A 14,679-nucleotide genomic window follows, 5' to 3' on the forward strand; every position below is an offset into this window, starting at 1 on the left:
GTCTTAGGTTGGCTAGAAATATTACAAAGACAACCCTTATTTATGAGAAGACAATCTTCACCCCTTAAACTAGTTTTTGAGGTAGAGTTAGATCACTCAAATTTTAATACATAACTCAATTCCAATACTAAAAAATTTCACAAAGTATTATCCACAAGTCTTCATTATTTTCTTTGATGAAATTAATTAAAAAGGAATTGTTAAAATTTTGTTATTATAATTGCAATGTTATAGTTTTGCTCTATATGAATTTATAATTTTATAATTTTTAGTTATATATAGTGCTTACACGAGTATGATGCGGCTTAGGTTAGTACTCATACCAACATGAACCTACTAAATGTTACTAAATGTTAAGCTATTCATTATTTATTTACGTATATCCAACCATATATCCATCTAGTGAAATTTTACCCTACAAATTGTGGGTAGTAGTATTTTTTATGGGTGTCCAATGAAAATATGAGCTATTGTCATCCTTTAGGTAAGTCATGAAGTGGTTACCATCCTAAACGTCACACCTTAAAGCTATGTCAATCACTCGAGTAGGCCTCCAAGACTTTTAGAAGTTGTGATGTATGAACATTATGCCTCTAGAAAACGACCATTATCATTCATCGCTGCATAATTGCCTCAAGACCCAGCATATTTGCATATTATAAAGTGGGAATAGCCGAGAGTGAATGTTTAGCTAGGCAAAGATGTCCATCTTTATTGTCATCTGATTCTGAATCTTGCCTTGTTTGGGCAGCTATGAGTCTAAGGAAAACCTAAATATTTCCCTAGAATTTCCAAAATAAAAAATAATACACGACATATCTCAGAAAATTTCCTTTTTCTGCTAGGTCACATTTGATAACTCACAGCTCAGTATATCAAGATTCACCTTCATCCTAGAGTCTACATGAATCTTTGAGAATGTAAATAGCTACTTGGATTTGATTTGAGCTCTTAGATTTACTAATTTGCATTTTGAAAGTAAATCATATGCTAAGAGAATGACAAATTATGAGAAACCCCTGTAAGAATTGGCTGCCAATTGGTTATTTAAATTAAATTGTAATTGTTTCAACTTTCAACATAACATCCAATTTCACCATAGCATCCAAACACTGCCTCATTTTTATTCATTTGAGGAAACATTTAAAAATAATCTAAGAAAGATACTACCTCAGTCAATGAAAGATGGAAAAAAAAAGCATTAGACAACATAGCAAGATTAAAATATCTCCATGCACTATGGCGAACTAATGGAACTCCTCGAAATCTTACTGGTAAAGTTGAACATTCAGTATGAAGCTCAACCTGCAACAGAAGCATTGCTTCCACATAAAATGTAGAAAACAATGACTAACAGAGGGAACATACAAGTACAAATATAGAAGCTGAATTGCACAACATTTTGCATTAATATTATATGAAACAATGAAGTATAATAATCCATCTGGCTTGACGCTATTCCCAGAAAGTACAGGACAAAATTGTCAAAACCTTTCAGCTTTTTCCTCACTCAAAGCTAAGGTTATCATCTGCAAACTATAATTTAATATCATTAGTCCATTAATTTAACTAATACTTAAACAAACTCATGGAGATCCAGCCCCTCCCCCACCCTACCACTAAAAAATGGAAGTAAAGAACAAAGTACACTAAATGGATCAAAAGGATGGAGCTCTTGAATTTACTGTGGCTCAAAGCCTGAATGCAGCATGTTTCATCATAGGTATCCTGAAGGAGAGAAAAGTTGTCCAGTAGAACATTAAAGGATGCTCCTTTCTCAGCCTAGTTGCAACAAGCTGATATTTTGATAAATCTAATTGTATAAATACTATACAGGACTTTCTTTTCTTTATTTTTCTGTTTGGGTGGAGGAGGGGTGGGAGGGAAATTTCTTTCACCACTGAAGAACAAAGTCCCCCCTTGTAAAAATTGCTACATGTTCCCACCCAACAATAATAAGCAACCATTTCCATCATAACACAGCCTAAGAGCTTCTCACACTTTGCTGGCCAACCTCAACAAATTATGATTCTTCCAGCAATACCAAAACCTGCTTATTTGATGGATACAAGAAATGAATCTGATATTCTCAAAACGAACCAATCTGTCTCAGTGCCAAACACTACTCTCTGGGTTCTTCTAAGCCACCCCATAACATAGTACACTATATGTATTCGTCATCATATGCCCCATGAGAACCAGTTGTTCCTATTAAAACCATCACAAATTTTAAAATGCTATATATCCGAACTGATGTATGTACGCCAAAACTTGTTGACATTGGTGAAACTTGCAACTTTATTTGTTGAAACCACTTGTGGTATGCAGCAACGCAACATAGTTGCATAAACAGGACCACGCCAGAAACCAATTAGATGTCAAACTCAACATTCTCCGGTCCAGCAAAAGATGTTATCAGTTCCACCAGAAATCTAGTTTACAGCTTCAAAGAAAAGAACCTGAGGTTGTAGATGCCCTCTTTCACACATTGTAAGAACATCCGCCCATCCACCAATTATCTGGTCATTTAACCCCAAAAAATATTAGCATAGCAATAATGACATAAAACTGTATTTAACTATTTATCTATTCATAGATCCGACTCACCTTGACAGTCTTGTCATCATACATAATCCATTGTTCATGGTCATGGCTATAAGCAAAGCAATGATAATGCTGGCCGTAGTAGCAAACCTACAAGTTTAAATTACACATATTAGGAATAAAAAGAAATGTTGCTTCAATTATAAATTATGAACAAATAGAAAAAGCAATATTTAGAATATCTTTATTTACCAAATGTTTATATTGCATGTGTCCACTGTATAATAAAAGCTAAATACAAGTAGAAACATTTCTTGCATACTGTCATTCAAATACATACCACTGAAACCAAGTTATGGGTGCTTTTAGGATCTAAACCACGATAAAGGATGCTGATATCTATTTTAGGGCTAAGAGCTGCCAGAGTTGCGGTTATATCATCAGCACTCTCACATGTATTTTGCCAGCCTAGAACTGTGAATAGAAATCATGTAAGAGCAGGACAAAAATAGCATAGAAAAGAAAGTCTGGCAATGCAATTAGAACTAGCTTAAAACTTCAGTGACTAACTCATAAGTTTGTTTGACCAAACTAGTTGCGTTTGGTAAAAAAGTTATCTCACTAGCTTAAGGTCGTAACTTGTTTTCAACTTTTTATTCACATATTTACCTTTACTGGTTTGATTAAATTTCTCCACTGCTCTTTCTTCAGAAATAATTAATTTTTTATTTCAAAATATCATAAAAAATAATTTTTTTATTAATTTAGAAAAAATAAGCTTATTTAGTTCCTTTTTTTTTGGTACATTGGAAAGATAAAATGCACCCTCCAGGGATTGATCCTTGGACCTTCCCACCAACACATATGTCCCCTAGCTCTTACCACTTGAGCTATCATTCGGGGACAGCTTATTTAATTCAATTCACCTATATTATTTTATTTTATTTAATAAAATTTTAAACATCAGAATAAAGATAAAAAATAATCTGAAAATTTTAAGGTGATAAATAATTTAACATAAATTAAATGATTTAAAGAGATAATTATTTTTAAAATAAATATTATATATACACGTCCAGTATGAATAAAACAATGTTAAATATAAAAACTCATAAACGTCTTTCTATGTGATTTCATAATGCTAGTTCAATAGCTAATTTTACCAGACCCTTCTAAATTAACTAGCTCAGCAGCTTTCAGCTAGAAGTTAACTTCTGAATTTTTAGTTTTGCCAAACATTGTGAAAATTGAATATTCCACGCACAACAAGTGAGGTACCTGTCATAAAAACATTGGGTGGAGTTGAAAGAAAGTGATGGATGTGGTTTAGCTTGCCACAGCCACCAACTTCCATATCACAAGCCAATTGATGGTTCATCTCAACAAGATTCAAAAGTTTATCAAAGGAGCTTTCAGTAAACATAACCTGGAAAGTGAAGGGATTCAGTTATGGTACATAGCAAGCATAATTGTCTACTCATACTCCTGAAAGCAGAAATACTATAAATGATTAAATGTTAAATAAATATCCTTCCTAAATATACCTTCATAGTTCGGAGGGCATTGGCATTTATATTGTGAAAGAAGGAAGTATACTTCAAATGTCTGGACTCAAGACCACAATTGTGGCAGTTCATTTGTTCAAAAATGTCCATTCCAAAAAGTGAATGTGCTACACAACTAGTGTTTGCACAATCCCAAGACCCCGTGCAGTTGCTTTCCACTGATTCTGCATCAGAAACACTTGAACCACGCATAAATGATCGATGCAGGCAATCAAATATCACTGCCAGTACCTCAGAAGCATCGTTCATCTGAGCCTGTCAAAACTCCATATTAATCACATTGTCCACAGAAGAAATATATTTTATCCATTTTCTGTCAGTGAAGTTACCTCCTGAAAGAAGTTGCTATGTGGGTACAGGTTGCTTAGAGCAATCCGCAGGGAAGTAGGCGCAACTGCCTCTCTCCTGGAATCCTTTGATGCAAGGTCCAATGCAATAAATATTTCATACAAGGCACAGACAACACAGGGATTACCCACATGATCATGCTCCGATCTTGATCTGCCAAGAAATTCCACCTTAAAGCGTCTTAAATGCCACAATGACTGAGCTCAACCAGAGACAAAATTGTTTTTAAGTCATGAGAAATAGTACATTAATGAAATAAAAGTGCATCCGAAATTGGAAAAAAGATTTCAAAAGAGCTACCTGTATAATAACATTGAGAAAACAATTATATTCGCCCACTTCATTTCTCAGTCCAGTACCAAGCGAAGTAGCTCCATTCACATCATCAGTTGAGTCTTCCACTTGTGGAAAACCCGAACAATCTACTTGTGAAACAGCTCTCTGCGACATTCTCAAGCTGGAAACTGAAGGCAAATTTCCACGTGCTTGATATGTGTCTGATAAGAAGAATCTCTAATGTTAGAGAGTCACCAAAGTTTAAGATGAACCCAGAATTTCTTTTTTAAGCCAGTAAGATTTATTAACGCTAATTTAACGTAAACAGAAAACATTAGATGAGAAGTTATGGACATGTATCATGGACATGTATCCAAAAAAACGTTATGGCTATAATTGCATTTGATAGCTGGAGAAATGGCTAATTAAAAAATATTTTATACAATTCAATGCACTAAAAAGGAAAGGAAAGTGATTAGCAAGAAAACGTTAATGTAGATAAATGGCAAATGCAGCCTTGCAACATATAGCTCAACAATATACAATGGGCCTCTGAAGAACCATCCATGAGAGCGCAAATGGTATTAGTTAATAGTTAGGACACAAATGATATCAAGAAGCAGATTACAAGGAAATCTAATCATCAAATCGTGGATAAAGTTGGCAATGGGAATTATATGAAACCTAAAGCAAGCCCATATAGATATTCTCAAGAACCAACCAATACAACAGCTTAAAATTTGAGGCTTTAAAATGGTTTTTATCTTGCGACACACCTCACACAAGAACATTCGGGCTTTGCGTAAAGATAGCGCACGAATCACTGTACCTTGTGCTGAAATTTATTTTAATTTACGGAAAAAGGCATCTAATACCGTATCAAGAAGCTGCATGTTTGTTGATAGACTCATAAAACGTGTATGCTAGAAAAAAGAAGGATGGGCTGAAGATTGGGTTAAATGGACATGTTGGGCTGCTTGTAAATGGAGAGAGGCACCTTGGCACCTTCCCTGGAGCGGTCATTTTCTAATGGCAACTGAAGATATAGAAGGGAGGAGAGAGGGGTTGGGGTGGGTTGTAGTAAACTGTTAGCCACAGAATCTCCATTTTTACCTTCAAGTCATATTTTCTTCTGAATTTTAGACTAACAGAGGGCTAACTCTGTTTGTAATGAGATTGATTTCCCTATTTCTAAAAAATCATCTCAAGTTTCTAACAAATATCCATCACAATGTAAATAAACTAAGCAGTCAATGAAGCCCTTTCCCCAAAAGTGCTGGCTGTGTCCTATTACACGAACCTAGTGCAGATGTTTGCTAAATCTACACTATGGTATTGATTTCACAGCATCATATTTAGCATGGAAAGCAACAGGCCAAGGGATCATAATAGGAGAAAGGAAAACTTTCAAGGAAATCCACATTCAAACAGTTTCATTTCCTTTCATTCATCTACAGCAGGTGGAATTTGCATGAAGAAAAAGTTGTATGTTAATAAGCAAAAATAAAAAATAAAAATTGGCTTCTTCAATGCATAAGATATCAACCATCAGTCTGCATGCGTATGTAGGGAGAGAGAAATATTATACCCAGGCTTTGGCGTACGGCCATTTTAAGATCAGCTTGAAATCTTTCCTCCTCCTCGTCTTCCACTTGTAATTCTCTTACCACAGTTGATCCGTTGGTCTCTGGTGCATCCAAGCAACAACAAATTAAATTTCATATTTTAGGGGAAAAAAGACTATAAATGACTTCAATTAGGCTTATAAACTGATATAAGATTTTGGCATCAATAAAAAAGAATCAACTTAATATTGACATAATTCTCACAAGAAAGAAGCATGAAGCGTTTTTAATGAGTTTTCAAACAGAATAAAGTCTGATTTTAATTCTAATTTAACAGCACAGCAGTATAATTTGTCCAAAAACTTCTTTATCAGAGAAGAAAGGATGCCCTGGTGCTGAAAAACTATAATCTAAACATTGTCAGTGAAAGTATAACTGATATCATGATATCGTTCTATTGTGATATCAAATAAGGCCCTTCTACCTCACCAAAATGATAAAACACTAAGGCCATCAGATATCACAATTTTAAGCAACACTTGGAAATTAATATACCATATACAATATCCGAAAATTACAATACAGAGAAAGGTAAAAGCGATTCCAAGAGAAGATAACTGGGCTAAGAAATAACTCAGGTGCCAAAGAAGAAAAGGCAGATATGGAAAGAAACTGTATTATACAAGGACCCGATTCAAGTTTATCATACACAACTAATTTATCTAAGACACAACAGTCCGTTAATCTATAACATATGAAAAATATATGTTCACAGAGAATAGTGGCATTTCTGAATGAATGGACAAGGTAAAACAATGACCTAAAACAAGCAGCCTGTATTTGATTTTATATGCTCCATTTCCACATAAAAAGATGAAGAAAATTTTAGGGGGTGGAAAAAGGCAAAACATGAGGTTTAAATCAAGATGCTGAACGTCTGAACCCATAGTTCTTACCCAAGTAAATGAATAATAATAATAAGCAACTAAAGCTGAAATGATAGAATAGAATGTTGTAATAATCTTAAGTTCGAAATAAGGGAAAGTCAACCTCACAGCTCCTAAATTTTGTGCATCCAGATAAAAAGTGGCATAAACTATGAGCCAGAAGATAATTGAGTTGAACACTATTTTTGTAAGGAATGATGAGTCAAATACTACCTCCATTCTAAAATGTTTGTTGTTTATGCCTTTATGGTTATGCACAAAGAATAAGATATCATTTATTGATATTAAACTTGACTTAAATATCCTTATTATATCCACTTATTTTTCTCTAGTTTTTCACAACTAACTCACAGTAATACCCACTAATTAGTAGTGGATAGAGAAGAATGGTGGTTGCTCAAGATAAAAGGTGATGTCAGATAAAATTTATTAAATGAGGGTATAAGTCGACAAAAGTGAGATAAAATGTCTTCTAAAACAATATTTTGGAATAAATGGAAAAGGCTAAAACAACTAACATTCTGGAACAGAGGTAGTACATCAGATAAGAAAATAACCATGCACCAGCATTACATGTAAAGAATATTTGAGCAAAGTTTAAACTAACCCTTGTTTGCATCTTGATTGTTATGGAATTTAGCCTGCTCTCTTAAGTTATTGTCAATGTGTGTACCACCCGTTCTCTCCTTTTCCAGGGAGAGAGATTCAAACTTTCCGTCAACAAGTTTGGAAGAATTCTTATGTCGTTTATGCTTTTTGCCTACACGCCGATCAGGCAAAGGTAGACCATTCTCTGGAACAATTCCATTAGGCATATCTGCTGCAAAAAATTTAAGCATAAAATGTGGAGAACATCAAGCAAAAAATAAACAAATAAAACACAGCATTTTAAGACACCACCTACCTTGTTTAACTTCCGACTGATGCAAATGGATAATATTTTGGGCAGCTGAATCAGATGAAGATGTGGTTGGCACCACGAAACCATTTGCTGTGGTAATAAGATAACCATCAAGATTGCTTGCGCACCCATTCTCCTTCGGCAAATGCTCCTGAAAAAATGTGCCAAGTTCAGTGGTGAATTTCCTGCAATTCCTAATTCTTAGTATATTTGTACATTTGCCATACAGTCCCATTAACCATGCAATGGTAACTTAAAAGCTGGTAACTAGTAATTATGTCCCTTGGCATGCAGTAGCAGAAAGTCCAAAAAGAGATCCATATCTACATATGCAGCCTTACATGTTTGTGAGCATCTGAGCCGTCAGCAACCACTTTTAATTGACAATCTTGAAGTTTACCGGTAATGTCGTCTAAATCTTCCCCAGATGATTTCTTTTGTTGCTCAGCAAGGTGCTTCTGTTTGGCCTCATTTTCAATCCTTCGTTGAAATTCCAAAGTTTCTTCCAGCTTTTTTTCCTCCTCTTCTAGCTCAATTTTACGTCTAAATTCATCTTCATGCTGTTCCAAATCATCACCATTCATGGAAACGACCTCATGATCTTGAAAGTCACTATCAGGCGCAACCTGGTTGGAACTGCAACAGAAGCACATCGAGAACATTTTTTATAAGAGTTTTCAGTGTACCCAGCAGATTATATAATAAAAAAATGAAAACCCAGAATAATAAAGGAATATATACTTACTCAATAGCTTGAGTTTGAAGCAAGTGCTGCACATTACCACTTGTAGCCTGCAAGAGATAGAAAATTTAAGCAGCTGCAATAGACAATGGCACAATATATGAACAAATTCAACATGCAAGATGTACCTTCAAATCTCTTGTTTTTCTGTGATCTTTATTCTTCTTCTTATCTTTTGTCTTCTCCACCTGTCTTGTGTTCTCACTTCCCCCTTTAACAATCTTCTTGGAATCAAGAGCAAGTTCAGCCAAAAATGCTTCACTTGCAGCATCAGATTTCTCTCTTGCATCTTTCTCAGCCAAATCTTCCAAAAGTGCCTAAAAGATCAAACAGAGGAGCATATAGCTAAGTGAAAGATGAAATAATAATAATAATACATGTTTCAGCAGTTTGAATACAAACCCTTAGGTATGACTTCACTAGAGGAACTAATATTGCACGATAATCATTAGTAGAAATAGGCTCAAGCTTGAGTTCCAATTGCTGCATCTCGGCAACATTTCTAATTATTCGGGCATCAATTTTGCTGAGCTGCACAGTTAACAAAATAGGTTAGAAAATAAGGTAAAAAGGTCATCATCACTGTTATCTTAGTAGAAATGTGACAAGAATCCACAAACTGACCTCTATAGATACGTGTTCTTTCAATTTCTGGATAGCAATTTCTATACATCCATCCATTTGATACATGTAGTCCTTCATTCTCCAATCATCTTCTTCACCGGATTCCAAGTCACACAACTGAGAATTCACACCAGCATAAGTTTCCTCATAGCTGAATTGATTAACATTCATTGCTTCTGCTTCTTGCAATACATTTGATATAGCATCCAACTCAAACCTATTGCTGACATACATCACATCATTCTCACTCTCAATGAGCTCTTCTCTCCGCTTTCTTAAGACAGACTCATAGCTTCGCTGGACAAATTCACCACCACTTCCCCTCTTCTTACCTTCTTCAAGACAAAGATCTTCTACTGACTGCAGTGCTTCCTCATAACCTATTCGCTCACCCTTCTTCTCACATAGGCTCTGTAGGTGACTAAACTCCTTCTCAAGTACCCGGACAATTTCCTCACCTTGTCGTATTTTATCTTCTTTGGTTCGCATCCATGACGTCAATTGATCCCCAATAGGTGAACCCGAAAATATCCAAGATAGCAAAGCATCATTATATTTAAAATATCCATCAGGAGAACTTGGTGCAGTCATGTCATCCAAGACAGCCCCCTGGGCTGTACTAGGAGTGATTTGTCTTGGCAGTAGACACTCATCCAGAAGAAGGCATGATGCATCTGCACTGAGAATAATCTTATCTGTGATCTCAGGACCTTGACTAATATTAGGTGTATCATTCACGGGACTGCCACTTTTATCAGCATATCTTCCCAATCCACAAGCATGAGATATTTCCTGCAGGAATTGGAGAATTTTCTTAAGCTGAGAAGCTCCCAAAAAGCATATGCACATTGGTGTTTGATCTACACCATGTTTCAGAAGTTGAGAACCAGCAGCAAGACCCTGTATTTCACCCATACTAAATTGCATGACCTTGTTAAGATGACTAGCAGCAAGACATTTGTGTCGAATAAGCAACTCAAATACTGCATGAATTTTCTCCAGTAGTTTTACACGCTCTAAGTCATCAGATACAGGCCAACGATCAGTAGCAGGATTTTCCGTTAATTGTTGGTCGTCAGCACCCTCTCTAACATCATTTTCTACAATTTTACAATAGTCACTGCTATCTGTCGTACGACTATGAAGACTGTAGGCTAAATCTTCATTCTCATGGTAAGAGCTGCTTGCATCTTGAAAACAATCATTGTAGTCATGAGTACGATTATCCAAGTAAGAGTCATCAGGCAATGGTGAACTCTTAAATTTTGCTTTGTTGTCAAGCATTTTAACTGCAGCTGAGACATCCAAAGGCTTCCAAGAACAATTAAGAAGCATATCTATCCATTCATTATCAATGCTTTGGGGCAAAAGTCTCCGCAATTTTGACGATAGACTCTCCATGTGTTCCTGCACAACGTGCCGTCTGTGACATTCTGGATTGGAATATTTTTCATCACAGTGGCAGCAAAGCCAAAACTTCCATGTTCTGTTGGCCTCAGCATAAAACAAAGCTTCTGATAAAATATCTTTTGGCAAAGTATCCTTTGAAGAACCAAAGTGGGACATGAGATCACAAATTTTAATCCTAAGCCAGTCCCTCTTCCTATCCATGCTCACAGAATTCCAATATGACAGCACCCAATTTCTCCTTTCATCTGTAAGGCCATTCTTTCTCATATTCCCATGCCTTCTCCTCTCGCCTATCCTCTGACCTGACCCCGAAGATGAATCCAGTGCCCTGTCATCCCTATCTCCTTCATTCGGAGATAGGGGTGACCCTGACTTCTGTTGCATCAGCCTTGCCGCAGCAACTCGAACTTCAATTTCTTTTCTTCTTTCCTCTGGCGTCTTTGTCACCTTCTTGATCTCATTCGGCCTTCTAGTCTGAACCAACCTCACCTCCATTGGGTCCTCTGCCGCCCTCCTCAGGGGAATCAACCGAAACCTCTCCTCCCCATTACTCAGATTCTTCATCCAAGATGACAAGGAAGCAATGTTCGACTTCTGAATCAGCTGCTTCAACTCATTCTGCATGTTTGCTATCCTCCCTTCTGAAGTAGTCTCTTTCTGCTCACTCTCATCCTGCAAAGTCTCCTTCAGAGGATCACTGGGGTTTTCAATAGCAAGCCCCCTCTCACACTCGTGCACCACATCCTCAAAGTCCTTCGCCTCACTCGCTGCCTCCAACAACACAGTGGCATGGAAATGCGCATACTCAACCGAATTCGGGGAAAGCTCAACAGCCCTCCGCGACGACTCAAGCGCGTTCCTCAAATGCCGTTGCTTCGCAGTAGTATCACTAATAGACGACGCCAATTTATAGCACACAAACCCATGAATTCGGTGAACAAAAGCCGAGTGAACCGAGCCCTCCTCCTTCACACACAGCTCCTTCATGAGCTTCATCGCCCTGTTGTGGTTACCACGGCGGAACGTGGTGAGGGCTCGCTCGCATTCCAGCTTGATTGCGGTGAAGTAATCGGAACCGGAACCCTCCGATTGAGTGGGAGGCAATTCGATCTTGCTAGGGTTAGGGGGATTTTGATCAGGAGCGTTGGGGGAGTCAGGGTCGGGTGGAGTGGGAGCATTGGCGGCTCCGCCGGTGGCCGATTGCGGCACCGGAGAAGCCGCCGGAGATTGTTTTGAACGAGTAGAAGGAGGGTTTCGCTTTTTGGGTCCCATCAATTGAGTTCATGCAAATTGGATTCACGTGCATAAATGAAACCTGAAAAAACGTGCCTGGGTTTCAACAACTGTGAAGAGATAGAAGAAGAAGAAGAAGAAGAGATTCAGAATAAATACAGAGAAGAGAGAGAGAGAGAGAAGCTTACCCGGAGAAGAGAGTGGTTGCCGGCGGCGACGGTGACGGAGGAGGATCGGAGAAGAAAACCTAGAACGGTGGTGGGGAAAACGTGCAAATGGGAAAAAAACAGAGTGAAGAGAGAAGAAATGGAGAGCGAAAGCAGCAGCAGTAGCACCTACCCACACAAGGGTGAGGTTTCATGACAAAGAAGAGCAAGAGTGATGAATAAATAAATAATAATAATTTTATCAAATGGGAATTCAGTGAATTTTGATAAAAATGTACATTTTTATATCTAACTAGTATTCACAGCAAAAGAATATCTATTAAAAAAATAAAAAAATGTTTACAATTATTATTTTAAATATAATTTTCTTTTAGCGATTGGAATAACATTTATCATATATAACTGTACCTAAGTGTACCTGTATCAATTCATACTCCTCAGAATTTTTTTTTACTCAATGCAAAAAGTATATAATTTTTTTCCCAATCATATCAATAAAGTCATGAAAATTTAGGTACTTGAATATTTCCTAACCGTTCCCGTTCATTTACGGTTATTGCTTCTGTGAACATAGTGGCTAAATAAAATCAAGAAGAAAACGGAAGCCTTTCGATTCACTTCTCATTCTCTCTTAAATAAAGCTCGCCCATGTTATAAATTTAAAATTATATAGATAGAATTTAATATTTACGTGATAAAGTATAAATTTTTCAAATGTTAATTTTTTAGTTTAGTATATAAATATAAAATATCATTATTTAAATTAATCTTAAATGATAGTTGTTATTTGGTAATGTACATTTATAGCTAATAAGTATTCAGCGTGGAAGTTGGTATGGAGATTGCAAGATGCACAAAGCGTTAGAGTTTTTGCTTGGAAACTTATGAATGATGGAGTGCTTACTAATGATCAGAGGATGCGAAGGCACATGACTGATAAGAATTTATGCTCATTCCGCCGAGGCTACATTCATTTGTTTAGAGACTGCAGTGTTGTCCCTGACTTATGGCTTGCGGGTCAAGCAGGGGGAAAGTGCGGTGAATGAGTTCTTCTTTGCTTGTTGGGATGAGTGGATTGTAGGTAACATTTACAAGGTTGGTCGATGGTAATCCCGGGGTGGATTGGCCTCGATTTTCATGTCAGCCTTGGTAGCCATTTGGAGAATGCGGAATGAATGGGTTTTCAATCAGTTCCCCTATTGTAGCGCTCGTATATGAAGTCTCATGCGAGCCCTTGGCCTTGAGCAGCAAGCGGGGGGGAGTGCGGTGAATGAGTTCTTCTCTGCTGGCTGGGATGAGTGGATTGTAGGTAACATTACAGGGTTGATTGATGGTAATCCTGGGGTGGACTGGCCTTGATTTTTCATGTCATCCTTGCTAGCCATTTGGACAGTGCAGAATGAATGGGTTTTCAATTAGGTCCACTATTGTAGCGCTCGTATATGGAGTCTCATGCGCGCCCTTGGCCTTGAGCAGCAAGCGGTGTCCCAGACCCTAGGTAGTTCTCTGGCCAATCTTCGAGGTAAGAGACGAGGCGTGTTCGATCGTAACTCAGGTCGACGAGGTGACCGATGTTGGATTAACCCCGATCAGGGATGACATAAGATCATTGTCGATGGAGCTATAAGTTACAATCTCATGGCCAGCTGTGGAGGTATTTTGAGGGATGTAGATGAGATTTGCCATAAGGGATTTAGCAGAAAGCTTGGAGATTACATGGAGGAGAACGTGTTCCTCGCCGAGCTCATGGCGGTGGTAACAACGATTGACATGGCAGTTGGGCTAGGTCTCTCTCAAGTGATTGTGGAAAGCGATTCATTAGAAGTGCTCCAATTATTGGAGATTCGGAATGTTAGTACACACCAATAAGGGCATATTGCTCATGAGGTTCTTAGGTTGAAGGATGTAAATGGTTCTCTGGTCTTTCAACATGCACCGAGAGAAGCAAATTCTGTTGCGGACTACCTAGCCAATGTTGGTTTGGATTTTTCTTTTGGGACGCACTCGTTTGATTCTCCATTTGGGAGTGTCATAGTTTGCTTGTGAGGGATTGTGTCCCCGTTGGTCCCATCCTTGAGGCGGTAGTATCGTCTTAGTGCTTTTCCCGGGGCCTTGCCCCTCCTTATAACAACATAAAAGTATTCACGGGAGAATGTCTATTTAAAAAAAGTCATCAAGATTATTTTAGATATAAATTATGCTATAAGTTATATAGATAAGATTTACTATTTATATTTTTTGTAAAAAAAAATAATATTTATGTAATAAAGCTTTAAGCTAATGAAATAAGGTCCTGTTTGAGAAAGCTTATTCGAGCTTATCTGGTAGCATAAGCGTTTGTGCGTGTTTGTGAGAAC

The 14,679-nt window shown here is 37.4% G+C and overlaps 1 protein-coding gene across 2 annotated transcripts; it reads right to left on the minus strand.

Annotated features, from left to right (window-relative positions):
• Nucleotides 1-1,379: 1,379 nt before the first annotated feature.
• Nucleotides 1,380-12,524, minus strand: LOC130713885 (uncharacterized). Of its 2 annotated transcripts, none has more exons than XM_057563705.1 (16): nt 12,344-12,524; nt 9,513-12,237; nt 9,291-9,419; nt 9,017-9,205; nt 8,892-8,938; nt 8,488-8,782; nt 8,150-8,297; nt 7,853-8,062; nt 6,322-6,420; nt 4,758-4,954; nt 4,439-4,654; nt 4,089-4,364; nt 3,823-3,970; nt 2,885-3,018; nt 2,608-2,694; nt 1,380-2,519 (listed from the first exon to the last, which is right to left on the minus strand). In XM_057563705.1, the coding sequence occupies exons 2-16, from the start codon at nt 12,192-12,194 to the stop codon at nt 2,433-2,435; spliced, it is 4,944 nt and encodes a 1,647-aa protein (XP_057419688.1). In that variant the 5' UTR covers nt 12,195-12,237; nt 12,344-12,524; the 3' UTR covers nt 1,380-2,432. The 2 variants fall into 2 exon arrangements, with proteins under 2 accessions (XP_057419688.1, XP_057419686.1); XM_057563703.1 differs by having other exon boundaries at nt 7,853-8,065.
• Nucleotides 12,525-14,679: the final 2,155 nt, after the last annotated feature.

Source organism: Lotus japonicus, chromosome 4 (genome assembly GCF_012489685.1).
Source record: "Lotus japonicus ecotype B-129 chromosome 4, LjGifu_v1.2".
In the NCBI taxonomy this organism is placed as follows: Eukaryota; Viridiplantae; Streptophyta; class Magnoliopsida; order Fabales; family Fabaceae; genus Lotus; species Lotus japonicus.